We start from the raw sequence: 26,405 nt of genomic DNA, 5'->3' as shown, positions 1-26,405 counted from the left end.
TGTCCTTTTCATTTTGTCTATCTTTCCCATTCGTGTTTCTTTGAAAAGGAGGTAAGAAGAATGAGATTTTACAATGATCCAAAATCTCTCATTTGACAGCTCCGTCACAACACTGGTTTTTAACTCTCTCTGTGCGGCGAAACCACCTGGTGCACCTGGAACACACACGATGCCAGATGGAGGCTGTCTTTCGAGTGGTTTGAGGTGGGCCTCGCATGCAGTCTCACAGGCCCACAGACGACCCTCACATGCAGCCAGCCAGAGAACCACAGGTGTTAGAATTATCAGTCCTGCCTGGTGTGGCTCAGCAGACTGAGCACTGGCTTGCAAACCGAAAGCTCACTGGTTCGATTCCCAGTCAGGGCGCAGGCCTGGGGCGCACACCAGGTCCTGGGCTGGGGGCATGCAAGAGGTAAGTGATCTCTCACACAACAATGTTTCTCTCTCTGTCTCCCTCCCTTACCCTCTCTCTAGAAATAAATAAATAATCTTTAGAAAGGAAAATCAGCTAAGGGGTCGCTGGCTTTGGACAAAGGAGATTGAAATGAATGGATCCCCCATGTCAGTGATACTCCTGTACCCATTACCAAAGTTAATTCCACAGGTGTTCGACATTCTCCAGTATTTTGACACTTAAAATCTGTCAACAAAATGACAGCAGAATTGTGACCAAGCCCCAGACAAGAATATATATACACACCCAGAAAAGAATCTACAGTCAGGACTTCCGGCCAAGATGGAGGCGTAGGTGGAAACACTGTACCTCCTCGCACAACCAAGTTTATGAACAACAAATATTTGAAAACCAGAATGCAACCCAAACAGAGAGAAAATTAAACTGTACCAAAGTCCAACAACAATGAACTATTCATCCAGATCGGTAAGAGGGGCAGAGTCAGCAGGCGGAGAGGGGTCCTGCAGGAAAAAGTGGCCAGAACAACCCAGGTGTTCAGGCCGTAGTTGGCAGATCCCAGGCATCGGGTGGCAATGGGCAGACCCAGTGAGGGTGCAAGGCGGCTTGGCTGACCGCAGTCACACATTCACACTCAGATAAACTAGGCAAAAGAGCGAGCAGTGAGATGGACCACACAACCCAGGGCCCCGGTGCCAGGAAATAAAGCCTAAAAGCACCAACTGGAAAAACTTTGGGGGGTCAAGATGCTGGGAGAGGCTCCCAGGCTCACAGAGAGTTTATTGGAGAGACCCACAGGGTTCTGGAGGGTGTACAAGCCCTCACATCTGGGAACCAGCACCAGAAGGGCCCAATTTGCTTGTGGGAAGCAGCAGAGGGGGCTGAAATCCGAGAGAGAGCAGAAAAAAACGTCATTGCCCCTCTCTGACCCTGCCCCCACATACAGTGTCACAACCCAGCAATGTGGGATGACCCACCCTGGGGAACACCTAAAGCTCCGCCCCTCATACATAACAGGCACAAACAAACCAAAACATTATGGCTCAAAAGGAAGAACAGATCAAAGCCCCAGAGCCAATATTTCTAAGCGACCAAGAAATAGCCAACCTATCGGATGCACAGTTCAAAGCACTGGTGATCAGGATGCTCACAGAACTACTTGATTTTAGTCACAAATTAGATGAAAAAAATGAAGGCTTCATTAAGTGAAATTAAGCAAAATGCACAGGGAACCAACAGTGATGGGAAGGAAACTGGGACTAAAATCAATCAAGTGGACCAGAAGGAAGAAAAAAACAACCAAACAGAAAACAATGAAGAAACAAGAATTCAAAAAAACAAGGAGAGGCTTGGGAAGCTTCCGGACATCTTTAAACATTCCAACATCTGAATTATAGGGGTACCAGAAGGGGGAAGAGGAACAGCAACAAATGGAAAACTTATTTGAACAAATAACAAAGAACTTCCCCAGTCTGGCAAAGGAAATAGACTTCCAGGAAGTCCAGGAAGAGAGTCCCAAAGAAGGTGGACCCAAGAAGGAACACACCAAGGCACATCATAATTACATTAGCCAAGATTAAAATGAAGGAGAAAATTCTAGAAGCAGCAAGAAGTAAGGGGACAGTCACCTACAAAGGAGTACCCATCAGATTGTCAGCAGACTTCTCAAAACAGACCTTACAGGCAAGAAGGGGCTGGAAAGAAGTATTCCAAGTCATGAAATCCAAAAACCTACATCCAAGACTGCTCTATCCAGCAAAGCTTTCATTTAGAATGGAAGGGCAGATAAAGCACTTCTTGGAGAAGGTCAAGTTCAAGGAGTTCACATCACCAAGCCCTTATTATATGAAATGTTAAAGGGACTTATCTAAGAAAAAGAAGATAAAAAATATGAACAGTGAAAGGACAGCAAACTCACAGTTATTAACCACACCTAAAACAAAAGCAAACTAAGAGGACAGCTAGATCAGGAGCAGAACCATAGAAGTGGAGATCACATGGAGGGTTAGCAACAGGGGAGTGGGAGGAAGTGGGGGGGAGAAGGTATAGAGACTAAGTAGCAATGACAGTAGGTAGAAAATAGACAGGGGAGGGCAAGAACAGTATGGGAAATGTAGAAGCTAAAGAACTTATGACACATGGACATAAACTAAAGGGGGGATGTGGGGGAGTGGGTGTGCAGGGTGGAGGGGATTGAAGGGGGGAAATGGGACAACTGTAATGGCATAATCAATAAAACATATTTTAAAAAGTATCTACAGTCAGACTCATTTCAGTCAAGCAGTTAAGAAAATTAGCTTCAACCTAAGTGGGGTGCAAAATACCACCCATCTGAATCAGGTGACTAAATGGTAAAAAGGATCACAATCAAAACTGGTTGAGAATGAAACTGGAAAAACAGAGAGAGCACAGAAGAGGAGTTGGATTTTAAAGCTAAATCCCAGAGAGAAGGCAGGAACCTGGATCTCTCACTGAAAGACAGAGGGAACCAGCCTCTAAGAAAGGACTCAGCCTGTGTACCTGGTTAGGTAAATTCTGCAGGAATTTTGGCACTCAGTCTCCGGTCCAGGCCTAAGTCTCTCACTGTTGCTAATAGAATCAGAATGATAAATCAACACAGGAACCACTTTGGCCTAAGATGTGTATCACCAGGTGTGGTAGAGAAAAAATTAGAGACAAAGTACAATATGCCAAGCTTTAACATAAAGTTGAGGAATAAACTCAATTATAATTTTAAATATTGCAATTCTCAGAAAAATGCGTCTTTGTTATTAAGATAATCACAACAATTTGACAAGAGAAGCCAACATCTCAGTCTTTGTGGTTTTAATTTGAAATGTGCAATTGATGTTAGACTTGCCCATTTCATTTTCATTTGAAAGGAGTAAGAGAGCCAAAGTGAAGTAAATCAATGCAGAGTACTTGAATGTTGAAAAGAAGTGATTTATGCCCTGGCTGGTGTAGCTCACTGGATTAAGCATGGGCCTGGGAACCAGAGAATCACAGTTCGATTCCCATTCAGGGCACATGCCTGGGTTGCAGGCCAGTTCTCAGCAGGGACGCATAAGAGGCAACCATATATTGATATTTCTCTCCCTCTCTCCTTCCCTTCCCCTCTAAAGATAAATAAATAAAACCTTTTAAAAAAAGTGATTTACTACATTTTCAACTTTGGTTTACTAGATTTGAAAGAGTTGCTCGGGTGTGTAAAGCAACTGGGTTCATTAGCTTTACTAAGTCCTGGTTAGGGCTAGAAATTACTGGGAGAAAAAAAAAGTAAATCATGTTTGTAAATGCAGTTTTAAAAAGTTAAAGATATTTTAATTCACTAAGTTGTAAATGGAACTAATCTACAGTAAATTAATTGTTTAGGAGATTTTAATCAGTTAAACTTAAAATAACAAACCATTAATCAAATAATAAAAGTAAAATTATTATATTTATACAAAATTAGTAGCTTTATAAATAGAGCAACAGCATTTAAATATTAAAGGCTTAACAAAATCTAAGTTTTAAAAATTGTTACTTTTTAAAATATATTTTCTTGATTATGCCATTATAGTTGTTCTATTCCCCTCCTTCATTCCCCTCCACCCTGCACACCCCCTCCCCCATGATTCCCCCCTTTAGTTTATGACCACGTGTCTCAAGTTCTTTAGATTCTATAATTCCCATACTATTCTTGCCCTTCCCCCTGTCTATTTTCTACCTACTGTCTATGCTATTTTCTGTACCTTCTCCCCCTCTCTCCTCCTCCCACTCCCCTGCTGCTAACTCTCCATGTGATCTCCATTTCTGTGGTTCCCCTCCTGATCTAGCTGTCCTCCTGGTTTGCTTTTGTTTCAGGTATGGTTGTTAATAACTGTGAGTTTGCTGCCCTTTCACTGTTTGTAAAAATTGTTACATTTTTAATACATTCAACATTAATTTACAGCTCTGCAGAACTCTAAATAATCCTACTCATGCAAAAATAAAGATTTAACAACTCAGCCTGTGTTAACGAGTGCCTGCTCCGCTGGGCCAGGGTCCTAAGAGAGCGGTTTCACAGCACCTACTCTGGAGGAGCTCGGAGGCTACTAAAATCATAGAGATGACAACTCAGGGTAGGGGACCAACCCACCTCAGGGAACACAGAAAAGCTCTCAGCAGGCTTCCTCAACTGCAGTGCAGCCTTAAATCCAGGACAAGCATGGATGTTCTTTATTTTTATTTTTGCTTAAAAATTCTTATTCCAGTGTTCCAACCATGTAGCATTTTCTCCATACTACATTTTAGGGAAACCATCTTGGCTTGCCTTCAGAATACCAGACCCCTGGGATCTAAGGTTCCAATATCCATCTACCACAAGTGTGGGCATCTAAGAAACTTACCAGCTGGGATGAGCAGGGGAAGAGAACCCCTCTCTAACATCCAGGTGGAGTTTGAATTAGCGAGCAGTTCTGGGCAACAGATGGTGTCTAGACAGAACAGCTGCACTTCATAGTGTAACCACTAGGTGTCCTCAAAGAGGATGAAGATAAAACCACTAAGATCAAAGCAATGTACTAATTTTTTTCCTGAGAAACATAATGTATTTCTATATGTAAATAAGCACCTATGCAGGCCTCTGGTGAAGACAAAGGTTCTAAACTAAAAGAGCCTCTGTGAACTTAAGTCCAAGGGAAACCACATCACTTTTAACACTAAAAAGACAAACTTCACATGACAGTAATTTTAATTTTAGCACCTGCAGATGAATAAAATGCAAAGATATTTAAAAGCACTGCAAATGCTCAGCAGCTTTGGCCTTCAGCATTTTTAAAATCATATATCAGCCCTGGCTGGTATAGCTCAGTGGATTGAGCGTGGACCTGCAAACCACATGATTGCGGTTCGATTCCCAGTCAGGGCACATGCCTGGGTTGCAGGCCAGTTCCCAGTTCTCGGCAGGGGACACACGAGAGGCAACCATACATTGATATTTCTCTCTCTCTCCTTCCCTTCCCCTCTAAGATAAATAAATAAAATCTTTAAAAAGAAATAAAAAATAAATAAAAAATTTAAAAAATCATATATTATGTGTACATTTGAAAAATAAAAGCACATATATGTGATAGACATTTATTCAGACAGCAGATGCCAGCTGCATGTTTTGGCTGATAGGGCCCAAGAGACAGAGGTGCCCATGCGGACATGTGGACAGCCCTGGGCCAGAACCTCTGCCCGAGGTTTCCTCCTGTTTCTGTAAATGACACACCCATCAAAAAAGGAAAAATACATTTACCTAAGCCCGTCTGGCATATCCGTGCCAGTCACAACAGAACTGAAATGACCTCATTTACAACCTATTGCTAGTCACCATTCCATGCACAAACATATGTAGAAATTCAAAACAAATGTTCAAATAATAAAAGTCCACTTTAACACTCCTTGCACCGGCCACAATGGTGCTCAGGAACATCACTCTTTCATAATACCAGGTTTCAGAGAGTTTCAAGAAGCCTCATCTTGCCCATGTCTGGAGGAGCTACTCCAACCCCAGCCCTCCGCGAAGGGCAAGGATGCTGAAGTCATGGAATGAATGCAACCCCGCTTCAGGGAGCATGGATTGCTCACTGAGACCCGGGTCGCTGGGAAACAAGGGGTACCTGCCATCTGTAAAGCCTCTGCGGTTCCTGTGCCCAGCGATCCACAGAACCGCGTTTTCTCATATATGCTGCATTTTGGTCTATCACTGAAAGTTCAAAGAACAGAACATTTTCTATTCCATAAGTAGGGAACTTTGACACAATGGTGTTTTTATTAAGACATCCATTACTATTTCAATAGAATTAAAGGGCCTGTTACTGGGACAGAAACAGATGAGGACAAACACCTCTGAGACTGGGGGCTGGCACCGGCAGCTGGTGCAAATGAACAGGAACCTGTCATTTTTCAGCAAGATTAAAAAGAGCTGCAGAACAAGCTTTTTAACTGGTCAGCTGGTCAACTTAAATTACAGTCTATATTTTACTATCTTAGCTTCCAGAATCCAATTTATCTTCCTGACATAATTTCACTGTTATATGCTTTATGTACAAACTCCTAATTACAAGTAGCATTTCTTAAAGCTGAGTCCTTTGCCGTAACTCAACAGAAAAGTCTCTCCTCTTCACCATTCCACTGAGGTATAATGACATTTCTAGAGTGCTATAATTTTCTTACATTTATTTTCAACTTGGAATAGAGGTTCAGTGGTTGGGAAAAGTAAGGCTGAAATGCAAACCTGAAAGCAGTGACTGTATGTAACAAGCTGGATGGCAGAGCCCTCTAGAGTCTAGGATTAGAAGCTCCTTGAGCAGGGACCTGAGAGAAGGGACAGCCTGAACCCAGTGCCAGTTGTTCTGAAAACCAAGGATATTCTCAGAAGCTCACAATGGTCTCTACTACTTTGAAGAGGCAAATGACCCCATCATATGGGGTCCTTTAAGTGAAAAACTGCAAGGAAGCAGGATTCTGAAAAATCCACCACACCAAAATTAAAGTCTCCTTCTAGAGCAGTTTCAGAATTAAAACTTCACTGCTGAAGGTAAAGTACACATAACAGAAGGAACACTCCTGAATCCACTGCTATAGGGAGAACCAAATGTGTCTGGAGTGGAAAAAAAAGAAGAGCCAAACTGAACAGGCTGCCCTCAAGAAACAGAAATATTTTTTATTTTTTCCATTTCCACTTATCCTCCTTATTCCCCCCTCCCCTGCAACCACCACACTGTTGTCCATGAATCCTTTTTCCTTTTTGCTCAATCCCTCCACCCCCTCACCCCCCGCCATAGCTGTCATCCTGCTCTCTGTAAGAAACAGAATTACTGACAACAATATTTAATATTTATTGAGCATTTTCTATGTGTCTCACACTGTTCTAAGTGCTCTTTACTCATTCAATTCACAGAACCCCACCTTATAAACCAGACACTTTAGCTCACTATTCTCCTTTTAAAGGCAAGAAAAGTGAGACTCAGCAAGGTTAGAGAACTCACCCAAGGACCCAGAGCTAGTAAGCGGCAAAGCCAGGAATGAAACGCAGACCATCTGATTCCAGAGCCCAGGCACTTCACTGTTGGAATACTGTGACAATCATTGTGGCCTCAAAAGACCCACCTAAAAAACTGAGACCTAGCCCTGGCTGGTGTAGCTCAGTGGGTTGAGCGGCGGCCTGTGAACCAGAGGATCTCGGTTCGATTCCCAGTCAGGGCACATGCCTGGGTTGCAGGCCGGTTCCCTGCAGGCCAACTCCCAGCAGGGGATGCACAAAAGGCAACCATACATTGATGTTTCTCTCCCTCTCTCCTTCCCCTCTAAAGATAAGTAAACAAATAAAATATATATATATTTTAAAAAGATTAAAAAACAAAACAAAACAAAACAAAAAAACTGAGACCTATCCATTTTCATCCTTAAAGTTGGGTGAAATCTGAAATGTTAATGATCCCATCATGTCTATTGATTTTTTATAAATACTATGCCTTTAGGACATTTTCATTTGCAAACTGAACACTGATAACACATTAAGAACTTTGAATGAGATCATATTAATTTTCTGAGAAGCATATTTTTAAATGTGAAAAAACTGTATGGAACTGTACACAGATGGAATCAATCAAGGCTCTCACAGACAAGCCCCAGACTGACAGCTCACATTTAGCCACCGCCAATCATATCATTCATGAAACAGTTAAATAACAAAGCATAAGTATCTAATCAAGTTTATAATAACCTGAGAAAAAGGCTTTGAAGCTTGGCTCTTCTGTTCACAGGTGAACGGGCTGAGCCAGGAAAAGGTGTTAGTCTGAATTTGTGTGATATGGGTTGATTTTTTTAATCAGAAAGAGAAAAAAAGATGGTTTGACAAAGGGTAACTCACAACACGGCTCAGTAGATATTTTTCCAAAGTTGAATGCTCTCAGTCAACAACTGGGAAAACGACAAATATCTTACTAGACTTGTGCTTCCAACGATGGCTACCTGAGTACTTATACTCCCACTGCAGAACAGCAAAGAACTGGACACATTATTTAAGAGACTGTTGGTCTGAAAGCACAAGAGATCATTCAAAATCACCCCTGTGAAAGAGGGGGAACTGGGCACACAGTAGTAAGGAATTAGGGCCAAGCAACAGTCAGAGCAGCAGACAGTGAGGCAGGATCCAGTCGCCTCAGAGCAGAGGCATAGCAGAACACCACAGTCTGGCAACTGAGCCCTGGGCCAAACTCCAGGTGGGGAGGGTGGGCCACTGTAACCCACTGAGGCCAGGCCCTCAAAAAGGCCTGAAGTGGTCTAGGTAAGAAGCAACACCTGGCAACAGCTGGAGCAAAATCCACGTGTCACTGCAGGAAGCTTTCTCAAATTCCAAATTTCAGCTAATAGGACAGACTGACATTAAGCAACATGCTCAAAATCACAAGTTACCAAACACACTGGAAAGCAAACCATGAAGACAGTCACAAACTACACAGTCAACAAAGTGCATGTCTAGATTCTTAAGAACTTCAGGGGTTGTAATCATCAGATACAGAATAAAAACTAGCTAGGCATGTAACAAAAAGAAATAAAAGGTACAGTCACAAAGTTCGCCAATGAAAGAACGTTAAAAACAAGCAGATAAGTTAGGAAAAAAAGCTGTGAGATGTTGACAAACAAAATATAAAACATTAAAATCAAAAACTCCACAATCAGGTTAAACATTAAATCAGACACAGCTAAACAGAGGATTACAGAACTGGAGATATATACATAAATATTTTTACTGTATGTGATTACATTAATGCAATTAAAACCCAGTTTGATAACTGAGTGTTGACTAAAGAGATCTAGAGTTGTCTTAGTCCATTTACACATAATTAAAATTGTGGTATTCACATTTTAAAGAATAAGAGGGAAATTCATCTTTCTTCACGGAAAAAGCCTTTTAATAAGTAATTGCCCGAGACAGGCATTCAAAGACCCCTTAATATGCAAGAAGACACAGGGGCCTGTGCACACACGGAGCACGGCTCAGGAGGCTACTGCCAAGCCTTCAGATACCACCTGCCTCTGGAGAGGAAAACTACAGTGCTGCAAGGCAGGGGCGCAGGGAAAGGGATGATGAGAACGAGGGAGGGAGGGTGACGTGTGTCACCTGTGCGTTCCTTTGCAGCTTTTGGATTATTTGCTAGTTAGTTGCATTACTATCTATTCATGAATATTTTCAAGTTTGGGAATATAAGAAAAAAAAGACACAACTGCATGGCTTGTGACAGGAAGTCAGACCTAAGGAAAATTTGAAAAGTAAAAGCCTAAAATTATTGGACAACATAATGGTCAATATCACTCAGAAATTTCCCTGGATATAGTAGGCACAGCACTACAGAAAATGGGGAACTAGGAAAGCATGGCGCATTGTGACAAAGACACACACAGTACTGAATTTGACATGTCAGCTGCTTCAGGTCAAACTAAGTTTAAGAAATCTGTGACTGGCTCTGGCTCTTGGGCTTGCTCACTGGTTCTTTCTTCCTGCAGGATTCCTGCATGATCGTGCTAGATGCAGCTCCCTGCGTTTCCCAACGGACGGTATTTTGGATGGGAAGGAACTCCTGGCACAGCTTAGGATCAGGTTGGGCTGACAGAGGGTGGCAAGGTTATTTTTCTTTGGGTGTTCTTGAGACGATGAGCTCTGAGGCAGAAACCTGCCATTGATTCATAATTGTGTAACTTTTGTATCGTATGTTGTTTTAGTTTGTAAACTAACCCTATAGAAATTTTTTTAAATTTATTTAACTTTTGTTCAAGTACAGTTTTCTTTCTTGTATTCCCAGCCCTGCACCCCCCCAGTGCTCCCCACCCCCTCCCCTCTCCGCCCCCCGTCTTAGTTATTGTCCATGTGTCTTTCATACTTATTCATGTGAGTCCACCACCTTTTACTCTGTGCTTCTCTCCCCTCTACCCTCTGGACCCTGTCAGCACGTTCTGTATTTCACTGTCTTTGGTTACATTTTGCTTGCTTGTTTGTTTTGTTGTTTACATTCCTGTTAAAGGTGATATCATATGGTATTTGTCTTTCACTGCCTGGCTTATTTCGCTCAGCATAATGCTTTCCAGCTCCATCCATGATGTTGCAAAGGGTACCTTCTTCCTTTCTGCAGCATAGAATTCCATTGTGTAAATGTACCATAGTTTTTTGATCCAGTCATCGACCAATGGGCATTTAGGTTGCTTCCAACTCTTGGCTATTGTAAATTGTGCTGCTATGAACATCGGGGTGCATAGGTTCTTTTGGATTGGTGCTTCAGGGTTCTTAGGATATACTCCTAGCAGTGGAATTGCTGGGTCAAAAGGCACGTCCATTTTTAGTTTTCTTAGAAAATTCCATACTGCTTTCCATAGTGGTTGTACCAGTCTGCAATCCCACCAACAGTGGACTAGGGTCCCCTTTTCCCCACAACCTCTCCAGCACTTGTTGTTTGTTTCTTTGTTTATGATAGCCATTCTGACTGGTGTTAAGTGGTATCTCATTGTGGTTTTAATTTGCATCTCTCTGATAGCTAGAGATATTGAGCATCTTTTCATGTGTCTCTGGATCCTCTGTATGTCCTCCTTGGAGAAATGTCTGTTCAAGTCCTCTGCCCATTTTTTAATCGGGTTGCTTGTCTTCTTTGAGTGGAGTCGAGTGAGTTCTTTGTATATTTTGGAGATTAAACCTTTGTCTGAGGTATCATTGGCAAATATGTTTTCCCAAACAGTTGCTTCTCTTTGTATCTTGATACTGTTTTCCTTAGCCATGCAGAAGCTTTTAATTTTGATGAGATCCCATTTGTGTATTCTTTCCTTTATATCCCTTGCTCTAGGGGACGTATCAGTAAAAATATTGCTGCGTGGAATGTCTGAGATTTTCCTGCCAATGCTCTCCTCTAGGACTTTAATGGTTTCCCGGCTTATATTTAAGTCTTTTATCCACCTTGAATTTATTTTGGTGTATGGTGTAAGTTGGTGCTCGAGTTTCATTTTTTTGCATGTGGCTGTCCAGTTTTCCCAACACCATTTGTTGAAGAGGCTATCTTTACTCCATTTTATGTTACTGCCCCCTTTGTCGAATATTAATTGACTGTAGAGGTTTGGGTTTAATTCTGGGCTCTCTGTTCTATTCCATTGGTCTATGTGCCTGTTTTTATGCCAGTACCAGGCTGTTTTGATTACAGTGGCCTTGTAGTACAGTTTGATATCAGGTATTGTAATCCCTCCTACTTTGCTTTTCTTTCTCAAAATTGCAGCTGCTATTCGTGGTCTTTTGTAGTTCCATATAAATTTTTGAAGTGTTTGTTCTATGTCTGTGAAATATGCCATCGGCACTTTAATAGGTATTGCATTAAATCTGTAAATTGCTTTGGGTAGTATGGACATTTTGATGATGTTAATTCTTCCAATCCATGAACACGGTATATGTTTCCATTTGTTTGTGTCTTCCTTGATTTCTGTCTTCAGTGTTGTGTAATTTTCTGCATACAAGTCTTTAACCTCCTTGGTTAGGTTTATTCCCAGATATTTTATTTTTCTTTTTGCTATATCGAATGGGATTTTTTTCTTGATTTCTGCTTCTGCTGTTTCATTGTTAGTATACAAAAATGCCTTTGATTTCTGGATATTGACTTTGTAACCCGCTGTTTTGCCAAATTCATTTATTAGTTCGAGCAGTTTTTTGGTAGAGTCTATAGGATTTTCCATGTACACTATCATGTCATCTGCAAACAATGACAGTTTTGTTTCCTCCTTTCCAATTTGGATGCCTTTTATTTCCTTTTCTTGTCTGATTGCTGTGGCTAGAACTTCCAATACTATATTGAATAGAAGTGGTGAAAGTGGACAACCTTGTCTTGTTCCCGATCTTAGTGGAAAAGCTTTTAGTTTTTGTCCATTGAGTATGATGTTGGCTGTAGGTTTTTCATATATGGCCTTTATTATATTGAGGAATGCTCCCTCTATTCCCACTTTGCTGAGTACCTTTATCATAAATGGGTGTTGTACCTTATCAAAAGCTTTTTCCGCATCTATTGATATGAACATGTGGTTTTTGTGTTTGCTTTTGTTTATGTGGTGTATTACATTTACTGATTTACGAATATTGAACCATCCTTGCATCCCTGGGATGAATCCCACTTGGTCATGGTGTATGATCTTTTTGACGTATTGTTGGATGCGATTTGCCAATATTTTATTGAGGATTTTAGCGTCTATGTTCATCAGCGATATTGGCCTGAAGTTTTCTTTCTTTGTTGTGTCTCTGTCTGGTTTTGGAATTAGGATGATGCTGGCTTCATAAAAAGAGTTGGGGAGTTTTCCCTCCTTTTGGATTTTTTGAAATAGTCTGTGAAGAATCGGGGTTAGTTCTTCCTTAAAAGCTTTGTAGAATTCTCCTGTGAAACCATCTGGTCCAGGGCTTTTGTGCGATGGGAGTTTTTTGATTACTTCTTCAATTTCCGCTGCTGTTATTGACCTGTTCAGGTTTTCTGCTTCTTTTTCATTGAGTTTTGGAAGATTATATTTTTCTAGAAATTTGTCCATTTCATCTAGGTTTTCAAATTTCTTGGCATACAGCTCTGCATAGTAATTCCTTACAATCTCTTCTATTTCTGTGGTATCAGTTGTAATCTCTCCTCTTTCATTTCTGATTGTGTTTATTTGGGTCCTCTCTCTTTTTTTCTTGATGAGCCTACTTAAAGGTTTATCTATTTTGTTTATCTTTTCAAAAAACCAACTCCTGGATTCATTGATCCTTAGAATTGTGCTTTTAGTCTCTATGTCATTTAATTCTGCTCTGATCTTGGTTATTTCCTTCCTTCTACTTGCTCTGGGCTGTCTTTGTTGTTGTTCCTCAAGTTCTTGCAGGCGTTGGGTTAGGTTGTTTGTTTGAAATGTTTCTATCCTCTTTAGGTGAGCCTGTATCGCTATGAACTTCCCTCTCAGGACTGCCTTCACTGTGTCCCATAAATTTTGGGTTGTGGTGAGTTCATTTTCATTTGTTTCAAGGAGTTTTTTGATTTCCTCCCTAATTTCAATCTTGACCCATTCATTGTTCAATAGCCTACCATTCAGTCTCCATGATTTTGGGTGTTTTGGGTTTTTTCCTGTGGGGTTGGTTTCCAATTTCAGTCCCTTGTGATCAGAGAAGATGCTTGGTATGATTTCTATTTTCCTGAAGTTGTTGAGACTGGTTTTGTGTCCTATCATGTGATCTATCTTTGAAAATGTTCCATGTGCGTTTGAAAAGAAAGTGTATTTAGTTTCTTTGGGATGGATGGCTCTATATATATCAATTAGGTCCATTTCTTCTAGAGTGTCGTTTAATGCTGCTATATCTTTGTTGATATTTTGTTTGGAAGATCTGTCCATTTTTGACAGTGGGGTGTTAAAATCCCCTACTATAATTGTGTTGCTGTCAATATCTTTCTTGAGGTCCTCTAGGATTTTCTTTATATATTTGGGTGCTCCTGTGTTGGGTGCATATATATTTATGATGTTAATGTCTTCTTGGTGGATTCTTCCCTTGAGTATTATGAAGTGACCTTCTGGGTCTCTCTTTATAGCCTTTTTTTTGAAGTCTATTTTGTCTGATATGAGGATTGCTACCCCGGCTTTTTTTTCATGTCCATTTGCTTGGAAAATTTGTTTCCATCCTTTCACTTTCAGTCTGTGGTGGTCTTTTGTCCTCAGGTGAGTCTCTTGTAGGCAGCATATGTGTGGGTCATGCTTTCTTATCCATTCAGCTATTCTATGTCTCTTAATTGGTGCATTTAATCCATTTACGTTTAAAGTTATTATCGAAAGGTACTTATTCATTGCCATTTATGTACCTGTGTTCCTCTCTGTCTCTCTCTTTTCCTTCCTTTCCTTAAAGCAGCCCTTTTAGTAATTCTTGTAGAGCAGGTTTTGTGGAGGCGTATTCTTTTAGACTTCTTTTGTCTTGGAAGCTCTTTATTTGGCCTTCTATCTTGATTGAGAGCCTTGCTGGATAAAGCAGTCTCGGTTGTAGGCCTCTGTTTCTCATTACTTGGAATATTTCCTGCCATTCTTTTCTTGCTTGGAATGTTTCCGTTGAGAAGTCATTAGCCAACCTTATTGGGACCCCCTTGTATGTTACTTCCTTTTTCTCCCTTGCTGCCTTTAGGATTCTCTCTTTGTCCTGGAGTTTTGCCATTTTAATGATGATGTGTCTTGCAGTAGGCCTCTTTGGGTTCCACCTGCCTGGGACTCTCTGCGATTCCTGGATTCGTGTGACTTTCTCTCCCCTCATCTTAGGAAAATTTTCTGTTATTACTCTTTCAAGTAGGTTTTCTATCCCTTGTTCTTCTTCTTCCCCTTCTGGTATTCCTATTATTCGGATATTATTACGTTTCATATTGTCTTGTATTTCTCTTAGACTCTCCTCATTTTTTCTGATTCTCTTTTCCATTACCTCGTCTGTCTGGGAGATTCTTTCCACCTTGTCTTCGAGCTCGCTTATGCGGTCCTCCGCCTCATCAATCCTACTCTTCATACCTTCTACTGTGTTCTTCAATTCAGAAATTGTATTTTTCATTTCCTCTTGGCCTTTGCTGATGGCTTCTATTTCCTTTTTCATGCTGGTATAATTTGTGGAGAGTTCATTGTAGCTCCCCTGTAGTTTCTGGTAGTTCGTTGTAAGCTCTTTGAATTTCCTGATAACCAGTGCTTTGAATTCCACATCTGATAGTTGACTTGCCTCTATTTCATCTAATATTCTTTCTGAGGTTTCCTCCTTTTCTTTCGTTTGGGGATTATTTCTTTGTCTTCCCATTGTTTGTGATACTCTTCTTGTTGTCCTCCACTTCTTAAATTGATCTGTTCTGGTTCACTGGGTTTATGGTGTAAACTTCTGTGGTAGGATACCTGTGAAAGTCACCGGTGCAGTCTTATGCAGGTATCTTGTTGTTCTCTGCTTCCACCAACTCCTTTCTTTATTGTGCGTGTGTGATCAGTTGTGGGGGAAGCAAAATGGTTTATGATAGCAGAGGGTTATTTTATGTTATTTACAGGCACAGTGAGCAGAGAAGAAATAGACAATCTCTTGGCTATGTATAGAGTTAACCGTGCTCTTCAACCCAGCTTACCACTTTTAGGAAAGGGCGGGCATAAGTTAAGTGTCTTGTTAAGAAGGGGGGGCTTGTGAGTTGTATCTAGAAAGCAGTGTGGTTGCGGGTGGTCAGATTTGAGGTAAGGTGACAGTACAGGTTAGTGAGGGGTGTAGCGTGTCAGTAAATATAGTAATAGAAGTGAGGCACCTGTAAGGTGATCTAAGGTCCGAGAGATGTGTTATGAAGTATTACTGTTGTACAGAACAGCCCTTATTTACCCTAATATTAGCGGAACACTCAAGTGACAAATTTTATGGGATCTGTCTAAATGGGGGTTATAGAGCTTGGGTAGTATAGCAAAGGAAAGCACGTGAAGTATAGAAAATCAGCAAAACACTGTGGAGGAAGGAGCCGTGGGAACCTGACAGGTAGTACAGTATACCCAACCAGGATTAAAAAACCGATACAGAAAGAGGTGGGATACAAAGATATTCTTGAAATGAAAAAAGGAGTAAGAATAATACAAAAATAATAATAATACACCTCAAAAGACAACTACGCAACGCACAAACAAATAATCTGACACACACACACTCACGCAAAAGTCAGGAGAAAAGAGGATTAAGCGGAAAATTTGGGAAGAACAGAAGGACTAAAACCGGACAAGAAGGAGAAGAAATGAGGGACAGAGTATTGAAAGATAGAGCAACAATACAGTTTACAATATATAAGATTAATTACAAAAGAGGTTGCGAGAGCAAAAGAAAAAATAAAAATTAAAAATTAAAAAATTAAAAATAAAAATTAAAATTAAAAAAAAGAGAAAGAAAAAAAAGGGGGGAACGGAAAACACACACACACACGAGAAGGAGGCAAAAAGAAGAGGGAAAAAAAAAAAAAAAGGGAGCACCCTTCCTTTGTTGATTTCAAACTGGCCAAAACAGTTTTTCTGGTTGTTGCGTCTCTGAGGGCAGGTTTGCAGGCGCGAGCTAGCAGGCTGCTGATTGGTCTGTGGTCACGCACGGCCCGAGAAGCTGCCCATGGCCGGCAGTATCGGTACCGTCCTTTTCTGCGGGACCCAGGCTTTCCCAAAAGAAACTTCTCCACAAAGCCTGTCTCTCAGCCCAGCCCAATCCCAAAAGACCAGGAATGACAGTGTCCCTCTTGAATCCCTCAGGCTGGCGGGCCGGCGAGCCGGGGGGCTGGCAACCACAGTGACCGCAGCTGCCACCCTTTATGCCAACCCAAGCCCACGGGTCTCTGCCTGGCACTAATCAGCCGGCCTAGACGGGGAGGGGAGAGTCGGCTCTCTCTTGAGGAGTGCTTTGTTGATTTCAAACTCTCCAAAACGATTTTTCTGTTTGCCGTGTCTCTGAGGGCAGGTTTGCAGGCGCCAGCTAGCAGGCTGCTGATTGGTCTGTGGTCGCACACAGCCCCGAGAAGCTGCCCGTGGCCCGCAGTATCGGTACCGTCCTTCTCTGCCGGACCCAGGCCTTCCCAATGGAGACTTCTCCACAAAGCCTGTCTCTCAGCTCAGCCCAATCCCAAAAGACCAGCAATGACAGTGTCCTTTTTAAATCCTTCGGGCTGGTAGGCTGGCGACCGCGGTGTCCGCAGTTGCCACCCTCTACGTTAACCCAAGTCCACGGGTCTCTGCCCGGCACTAATCCACCTGCCTAGACGGGGAGGGGAGAGTCAGTTCTCTCCCGAGGAGTGCGCTGCCGGTCCACCGGACGCCGGCCCTCCAGCGTTCACCCCGTCACCGGCGCCCCGGCCCTCGATTCAGACGGGGCTCTCGTTTCCCCCTGATGGTGCCAGTCCCCTCTGCGCTGCAATTCTCGTTGGTACTCACGCTCCCCCAGAGTTCGCCTGCCCTGGGAGCGCCCGGCCGGGCACAGCCCGCGGCTTTCTGCGGGCGCGCAGCCGCTTTTGTCTTCACTCTCCTTCTGGATTCCTTGCTGACCTGCCGCTGTTTGGTTCCTCCGTTACACTCTCTGATCTCCTATTTTCATAAATGTTGGGGAATTGTTGGTTGATTATGCTATTCTTCGGTAGATCTGCCCGGATATTCCACCAGATGCACGAGAGCTGGGTTCCCTAGGTGCTACTCTGTCGCCATCTTAACCCTCTCCCTATACAAATAATTTTATTAAAACTAAAGGACTTCCGCCAAGATGGATGCGTAGGTGGAAACACTGTGCCTTCTCCCACAACCAAGTATGAATACCACAAAGGTCTGGTAAACAAAGACGCAGCCAAAGAACAGAAAATTGAACTATACGGAAGTCCAACAACAACAACAACGACCGTTCAACCGGGACCAGTAAGAGGGGCGGAGCCAGCAGCGGAGCAGGGGCGGGCAGGAAAGATCCCCCGACCCAGGCGCGCAAGCGCAGGCAGCCAGGGTAGCAGCAGGTGGCAGCGGGGACCCAGTGAGGGCGCGGGGCAGGCTGGCCACGGTCACACATTCGCGTGCAGATAGGCCAGCAGAGGAATGGGCAGTGAGGCGGACCGCGCAGGCCCCAGGGGGCAAACCCAGTGAGCGCACAAAGCGGCAGGCTGACCTCAGTCCCACATTCGCACGCAGTGGGACGGACGCGAGGCCCCAGTGGCGGGAGGCAGCAGACCGGACCGCCATTGCTTTCCTTTGACCCCACCCCCACATACAGCCTCACAACCCAGCAACTGAGTTGCCCCGCCCTGGTGAACACCTAGGGCTCAGCTCCTCATATGTAACAGGCACGGACAGTCCAAAATATGGCTCAAGAAGAACTCAAAGCTCCAGAGCCAATAACACTAAGCGAAAAAGAAATAGCGAACCTCTCAGACATACAGTTCAAAACACTGGTGATCAGCATGCTCACAAAACTGGTTGATTATAGTCACAAATTAGAGGAACATATGAAGGCTAAACTAATTGAAATGAAGGGAAATGCACAGGAAACCAATAGTGATGGAAACAAAACTGGGACTCAAATCAATGGAGTGGACCAGAAGAAAGAACGAAAGATCCAACCAGAAAAGAAGGAAGAAACAAGAATTCAAAAAAATGAGGAGAGGCTTAGGAACCTCCAGGCCATCTTTAAACGTTACAACATCCGAATTATTGGGGTACCAGAAGGGGGAAAGAAACAGCCACAAGTGGAAAACTTATTTGAACAAATAATAAAGGAGAACTTCCCCAGTCTGGCAAAGGAAATAGACTTCCAGGAAATCCAGGAAGCTCAGAGAGTCCCAAAGAAGGTGGACCCAAGGAGGAACACACCAAGGCACATCATAAGTACATTAGCCAAGATTAAAATGAAGGAGAGAATCCTAGAAGCAGCAAGGGATAAGGGGACAGTCACCTACAAAGGAGTTCCTATCAGACCGTCAGCTGATTTCTCAAAAGAGACCTTACAGGCAAAAAGGGGCTGGAAAGAAGTATTCCAAGTCATGAAATCCAAAGACCTACATTCAAGATTGCTCTATCCAGCAAAGCTTTCATTTAGAATGGAAGGACAGATAAAGTGCTTCTCAGATAAGGTCAAATTCAAGGAGTTCATCATCACCAAGCCCTTATTATATGAAATGTTAAAGGGACTTATCTAAGAAAAAGAAGATGAAAAATATTAACAGTGAAAGGACAGCAAACTCACAGTTATTAACAACCATACCTGAAACAAAAGCAAACCAAGAAGACAGCTAGATCAGGAGTGGAACCATAGAAATGAAGAACACATGGAGGGTTAGCAACAGGGGAGTGGGAGGAGGAGAAGGGGGGAGAAGGCACAGAAAATAGCATAGACAGCAGGAAGAAAACGGGGGCGGGGGGGAGGGCAAGAATAGTAGGGGAAATACAGAATCTAAAGAACTCGAGACACGTGGTCATAAACTAAAGGGAGGAAATCGTGGGGGAGGGGGTGTACAGGGTGGAGGGGAATGAAGGGGGGAATAGAACTTTATTGTAATGGTATAATCAATAAAATATATTTAGAAAAAAAAGAAAGAAAAAAAGACTAAAGAGGCATGCTAGGAGAACTCAGTTGTTTAAGAGTTTAGCCTTAATTGATTGGCTCAAATGATTAAAGCTGTAACTAAGGAGAGTTTAGCCTTAATTGATAGGCTTATGAGACTAATGCATGTGGGAAGCTGTTATTCTAAAATTGTGAAGCATTTGAATAAAGAATTCTTTCCTGGGATTTCCAGCCAAGATGGAAGCATACGTAGACAAACTGTGCCTCCTCACACAACCAAAAGAAGGAGAACAACAAATTTAAACCCTAAAACAACCATAACTGAAAGAAAATCAAACTGTATGGAACTCTGATAACCAAGGAGCTAAAGAAGACACATTCATCCAGGCTGGTAGGAGGGGCAGAGACAGGCAGCAGGGTTGAGGACTGGAGGCAAGGCAGCACCTAGAGGATCATGGGGAGCAATGTGGGGGCCGGCAGAGTGGGCAGTCCCACGTTTGTGTGTGGATAAACCTGGAGGAACATCTGGGAAGCGGGACAGACTGCACAACCCAAGGTTCCAGTGTGGGGAAGTCAAGTCTCAAAACCTCTAATTGAAAAATCATGTGAGGGTTGAGGCAGTGGGAGAAACTCCCAGCCTCACAGGCAAGTTCATCAGAGAGACCCACAGGGTCCTAGAACATACACAAACCCACCCACCCAGGGAATCAGAACCAGAAAAGCCCAATTTGACTGTGGGTAGCGGGGGAAGTGACTGAAAGTTGGCAGAGAGCATATCAAGCGCCATTGTTCCCTCTAGGACTCCTCCCCCACATACATCACTACAATGCCGCAATGTGGGTTGCCGCGCCCTGGTGAACGCCTAAGGCTCCTGCCCCTTACTACGTAACGAGGCTGCAGAGATGAAAATATGGCCCAAATGAAAGAACAGATCAAAGCTCCAAAAAATTCAACTAAGCAATGAAGAAATAGCCAACCTATCAGATGCAGAGTTCAAAACACTGGTAATGTTTGAGGATGCTCACAGAAATGGTTGAGTATGGTCGCAAAATAGAAGAAAAAGTGAAGACTACGAAAAGTGAAATAAAGAAAAATGTACAGGGAACCAACAGTGACAGGAAGGAAACTGGGACTCAGATCAACAGTTTGGAGCAGAAGGAAGAAAGAAACATTCATCCAGAACAGAAGGAAGAAACAATAATTTAAAAAAATGAGGAGAGGCTTAGGAACTTCTGGGACATCTTTAAGTGTTGCAAAATCTAAATCATGGGGGTGCCAGCAGGAGTAGAGGAAGAGCAAGAAATTGCAAACTTATTTGAAAAAATAATAAAGGAGAACTTCCCTAATATGGCAAAGAAAATAGACTTCCAGGAAGCTCAGAGAGTCCCAAAGAAGGTGAACCCAGGGAAGCACACACCAAGGCACACCATAATTACATTACTCAAGACGAAAGATAAGGAGAGAATCTTAAAAGCAGCAAGAGGAAAGGAGACAGTTACTTACAAAGGAGTTTCCATAAGATTATGAGCTGATTTCTCAAAATAAACCTTGCAGGCAAGAAGGGCCTGGAAAGAAGTATTCAAGTCATGAAAGGCAAGGACCTACATCCAAGATTATTCTACCCAGCAAAGCTATCATTTAGAATGGAAGGGCAGATAAAGTGCTGCCCAGATAAGGTCAAGTTAAAGGAGTTCATCATCATCAAGCCCTTATTATATGAAATGTTAAATGTTTATCTAGAAAAAGAAGATGAAAACTATGAACAGTAAAATGACAACAAACTCACAATTATCAACAATCAAACCTGAAAAACAAAAAAACAAAAACTAAGCAAACAACTAGAATAGGAACAGAATCACAGAAATGGAGATTACATGGAGGGTTATCACCAGGGGTGGGAAGGGGGGAGGGGAAGAAAGGGGAAAAAGGTACAGGGAATAAGTAGCATAAATGGTAGGTAGAAAATAGACAAGAGGAGGTTGAGAACAGTACAGGAAATGGAGAAGCCAAAGCATATATATGTAGCACCCATGGACATGAACTAAAGGGGGGGGAATGTGGTAGGAGGGCATGTACAGGGCAGAGGGGAATAAAGGGGGGAAAATGGGACAATTATAATAGCATAATCAATAAAATACATTTAAATGGTTTTAAAAAATAAAGAATTATTTCCTTTATCACCAAAAAAAAAGAGAAAAAGAAAAGAAAAAGAAATCAACAGGCAACATCCTATCTGTAGAATGTGGCGTGTAACATGGGTCCCAGTCCATTCCTCTGCTACACAGGTACTTCCCAGAGAAAAATGAAGGACAAACAAAGGAATTCTGACAGTACAGACAGAATGCATATTTTCATTTGACTTGTCAAGAGATACCATAGACCAAAGCATGTCTTTATTTACCTATGGTTTCTTACCCCAAAAAACAGGAAAGAAGAAACTGTAAGACAAATAGAACATTCTTCCATTGGTTGAATTCAGTTGCCTGGTATCAAAAGAAAGAAAACTAATGATTAGATCAATAAAATTAGTTTAAATCTACTGATTTTACCACATAGTGCATTTTATTTAGGACAGGAGCCAATTTCCCAAAAAGAAAACATTATTTTCAAACCCCTAGATAGTACCAATTATATGATGTTGGGAAAATGACTTTTCTTCTCTAAACCTGAGGTCCATTGTACAAAATGAGGATTTTTAAAAAATTTCCTCAAAAGTTCAACATAAGGATTTAATGACATTGTTTGGAACCTTGTAGGCGGCAGGAACAAAATGAGAGCTGTTGTTACTATGGCTATTACTAAATCTTTACTAAAACTGTAGCCACGCAATCAGGTTAGGTTTACTTTCTATAAAAATAACCTTAGAACAAAGCTTATTATAAAATTAATAATGTTGGCATCACTGTTTTCCAGAATTTGCAAATGCTTAGCAAATATCATAAAGAAATACCCAATTATTTGATTTAAAAAGCAATAAAGTAATTTGGTGGAGGTGCTGGTAGACAGAAAAGTTTAAGAGTCAGTTTCTGCTCTTAGTTGCTAGCTGAGAAAGTAAAATTAACCACCTTGAAATGACAGGTGACAATAAAAAGAAGTATTTCATTCATGATTTGTCCCTTGCCTGCCTCCAAAAATGACTGTAAGGGGACTCAAGATTTGCCCTGACCAGGGTGGCTCAATGTGTTGGGCATCACCCTGCAAAGCAAAAGGTCACTGGGTCAATTCCCGACCACAGCTCAGGCCTGGGCTGTGGGTTCAATCCCTGGTGGGGAAGCATGTGAGAGGCAACTGATCATTGATGTTTCCCTCTCCTTCTCCCTCTATTCCCCCTCTCTAAAAATAAATATAGAAAATTGTTTTTAAAAAAGAGTATGCCTAAGTACTGCTAAATACTATGAATAAAGGTTCTATTTACTTCCTGTTAAGCAATATTTTGCTAGCCAAGTTTTAATAACTTTGTATGTTTAAAATTATTTAAATCTTTCTTAAGTTTATAATTCAAATTGTTTAAACTAATCAAAATTCTCTTGTCTGATTACTACCACCTTGTCACACTTTACTGTCACTGCTTCATTAGCGATACTCTGCCCCTCCCCTCCTCACAAAAAGGTGACACACTTTAAAAGGTGACAACTGCTGAAGCTGACTGCTGGGCACATGGGGTTTGTATACTGTTCTCTCTCCTGCACAGGTTTGAAACTTTCCGTCTTAAAGCATTTTTTAAAAATGCTTACTTGTGAAAGGAAAAGTACGAGTATAAATCTGTCACATCGGCAAGCCCCATGCCAGTCAAAGGGGCAGCAACTGTCAGGAGTTCATGCCGGTGCTAAAGGGCAAAACCAAGCACAAACCACGAAAACAGCTTGTGTCTGGAAGTCAAGTGAATTGGGACTAGAAGAAAGCATACAGTCCAAACTGAAACCGAGGAAACAGTAAATCACAGTCATATATTCCTGATGCCACATAAACCACAGAGGGTGATGCAGTCATTTTCATAAAAGCATCTGGATTCTTGGCCAACCTAAAGTTTGACAGATTTCAGCTTTATTTTGTTTCTCTAGTAATGATGAGGCTGTATGGGTAGCATTTTAAAAAATAATGCAGCATGACATTTATTTGAAAACAAAATAATTCAAGGTGAATAACAATCAAAGTACTTCTTCCTGTAGACTTATTATTGCTATAAACATATGTTGGCGTGTGAATCATTTTCATTCTGCATTTATGGATTTTTAATTAAAAAAGTCATATTTACCTCTATTCATCAACTGTAATGCACTAAATGTACTTTGATAAACTACCAGTTATAAAAACAGTCACAAGGATATAAAGTACAGCACAGGGGATACAGTCAATAATACTGTAATAGCTATGTATAGTGCTAGGTGAATGGATACTAGACTTGTCAAGGCAATCACTTCTTAACATATACAAACATCTAGTCAGTATCTTGTACACCTGAAACTAATACAACATGTATGTCAACTGTAATTGAAGTTTTAAATAAATTCTTATTAAAAAAATAAATGTACTTTGATTCAATAATTCAATGATTCAAACAACTTTAGTTCACCTACTGAACGGTTTCCAGAGGCTCAATTTGTCAACAATCACTAACTCAAAGATGGAATTAAAGCGCTATTAGACCTACCAAGTGCACAAGTCCAAGGTCCAGGAAAGTCCAAAAGTCCAAGGACCCCCCAGTGCAGTGACTCGCACTGACTCCCAACACAATCTCTGACTCTGCTGTCTACCAGGAAAACTAACTCACCAAAGTGCTCCTTCCCCGAATGAGAGAAGTTAACTTTTCGTTTAATTCATCAATCAACTTCTGATAAAATCAAACCAAACTTGGCAAGTAAAACGCAATTTTATACTGCAGACCAACACACCTATGTAAAATTACTTGCTTCTTTACTGCAGCTATTTAACAGCTAACATGAAGGCAGCCGTGGTCAAAGTGATTGGAAGAAGTTTGTCCTGAATCAATGTAGGGAGTGTGGGGAACAATTTTCCTTTACCTTCAAGGTTCTTTTGGCTGGCCTAATAACCAAATAGACATGGCACAGATTAACAAGAGAAAACAACCACATTCGATACACACATATTACGTAGTCTATTTTGCTCACAGCACCTAAAATTAAGTTTCTGGTCACCACGCCATTCATAACATTGTTCCTATGGGGAAATATGCTTTTAGTTCCAATCAGGTATTTAAAGGGTTGCTAGGAACTTCCAGATCTCTATTTCTAGAAAAAAATTTATATCTGAAACAGCTCTAAAACACCAGGATTTCAGAATACATTCCAGTGACATTAAAACCTCTTTTCTATGATAATAAAATGAGACGAGCTATTAGGGCTACCTCACTGAGGGTTCAAAACTTCACTCCTGACCCCCAGTCTGGCCTCATGTCTAGGTGGCAGGTCCGAGCCACAGCTGGGGCAGGCAGAGGAAGCAACCAGTTGCTGTTTCTCACTTCGATATTTCTGTCTTTTGCTCTCTCCCTTCCTCTTGCTCTAAAATCAATACATATCCTTGGGTGATGATTAAATATTAATAAAATTAAATTTTAAAAAGCCCCAAATGCATTTTAAAATCAATTGATGGTGGCTGAAAAGTAAATGCTGTACTTTCTGGAAGGCAGCTATGCTCACCACTATACCACCAACGCTAAATGTTGCACTTTCTGATATCCTGCCCTGTAAGTTGCTACTAGAGAGGGGCGGGTGCTTGCTCTGCCTTCCAACAGCCTGAAACTACAGGAGGCCTCAGCTCACACAATGAGAAACTTTACCAAAACTGCTCTCATTTTTGGGTGGTTTTCAATAGAAACATGTGGAAATGGCTGTTTACCCAGGGACGCTGCTGCTAAGCCCTTCTGCTGCCACCCCCACCCCCCACCCTGCTTTTTGGAGAGGAAATGTACAAGTGAGAAAGTACAGTTTTGAGAAAGGACAGCCCTGACACCCACCCCAGGAGTCCCCAGAAACCTGCAGCCTTCAAATCCGTTGAAGTGCTACCAAGCGGACTGACTCAGCCTGCACACCGCCCCGCCCCCCACCACGCTGATTGTTAGACACAGAAATGCTCTCCTGTAGGAGAAAACCAGCTGCTGCACAGGGCCTCTGGGATCCCGCCCCGCCGCCCCGGACCAGCAGGGTCTGGTTCTGTGGGCTGAGGCCACACCCTAGCTCTTCACTTGACTTTAAACATCTCCTTAAGACACAGGCAACATTCCTAGAAGTGGTGTGGCCAGCAACTCCCTGAAGACACAGGGCAGGCAGTGCCAGCACACTGCAAGGTGGCCGCTGTCAGTGTCCTGGGGCACAAATTCACCCCCCCAAAAAATGGGTCCCACTCTCTCCAGCTGGGCCACCTATATTTCTACTAATCCACTACCTTATTTGCCCTCACTGGTGTGCCCACCTAAGGGAGCGGGGTAGATACCAGAAAAAAAATACCTTCTCAAAATCCAAACATAGATACTAGAATATTTATAGACAAAGAGGCATGCTGTCTGGAACTTGCTTTAAAATATTCCAATGGGGGAAAGCAAGAGCAGAAGGGAGAGGTGAAATATCAATGGCAAAATACCAAAGTGTGGAAGCGGGAGTGGTGGGAGGTACATGAGTTCATTAAATTACTCTACTTTGCATGTTTTAAAATGTCCATAATCAGACTTAGAGCCATGATGAAGGCATAGATAAACACACTGTGCCTTCTCGCACAACCAAAATAAGGACAACAAAAATTTAGAAACAAAATAACAACTGGAACTGACAGAAAATTGGACTATATAGGAGTCCAACAACCAAGGAGTTAAAGTAGACACATTCATCCAGACCGGTAGGAGGGGCGGAGTCGGGCAGCCAGGTGGAAAGGGATTGCAGCAAAAAAAAAAAAAAAAGCGGTGGCTGGTGGAACTGGGCGGTCCTACATTTGCATGCAGAT

At 42.0% G+C, this 26,405-nt stretch overlaps 1 protein-coding gene across 6 annotated transcripts in view; it reads right to left on the bottom strand.

Annotated features, from left to right (window-relative positions):
* The window catches only part of SLC35D2 (solute carrier family 35 member D2), a 76,911-nt gene that overhangs the window by 2,633 nt on the left and 47,873 nt on the right, over nt 1-26,405 (bottom strand). For 4 of the 6 annotated variants that reach the window (XM_037056194.1, XM_037056197.1, XM_037056195.1 and 1 more), the window contains one exon: nt 21,867-21,934. The exons of the other annotated variants lie outside the window; for them this stretch is intronic. In XM_037056194.1, the coding sequence (XP_036912089.1) occupies nt 21,867-21,934 (68 nt within the window). The remainder of the gene's footprint in view (nt 1-21,866; nt 21,935-26,405) is intronic. 6 annotated transcript variants of the gene reach the window in all.

The sequence above is a fragment of the Sturnira hondurensis genome, unplaced genomic scaffold (assembly GCF_014824575.4).
Source record: "Sturnira hondurensis isolate 20B ecotype Veracruz unplaced genomic scaffold, ASM1482457v3 Scaffold0008860, whole genome shotgun sequence".
Lineage (NCBI taxonomy): Eukaryota > Metazoa > Chordata > Mammalia > Chiroptera > Phyllostomidae > Sturnira > Sturnira hondurensis.
The sequence above is the reverse complement of the archived record's forward strand: the minus strand, read 5'-3'. Positions and strand labels throughout refer to the sequence as shown.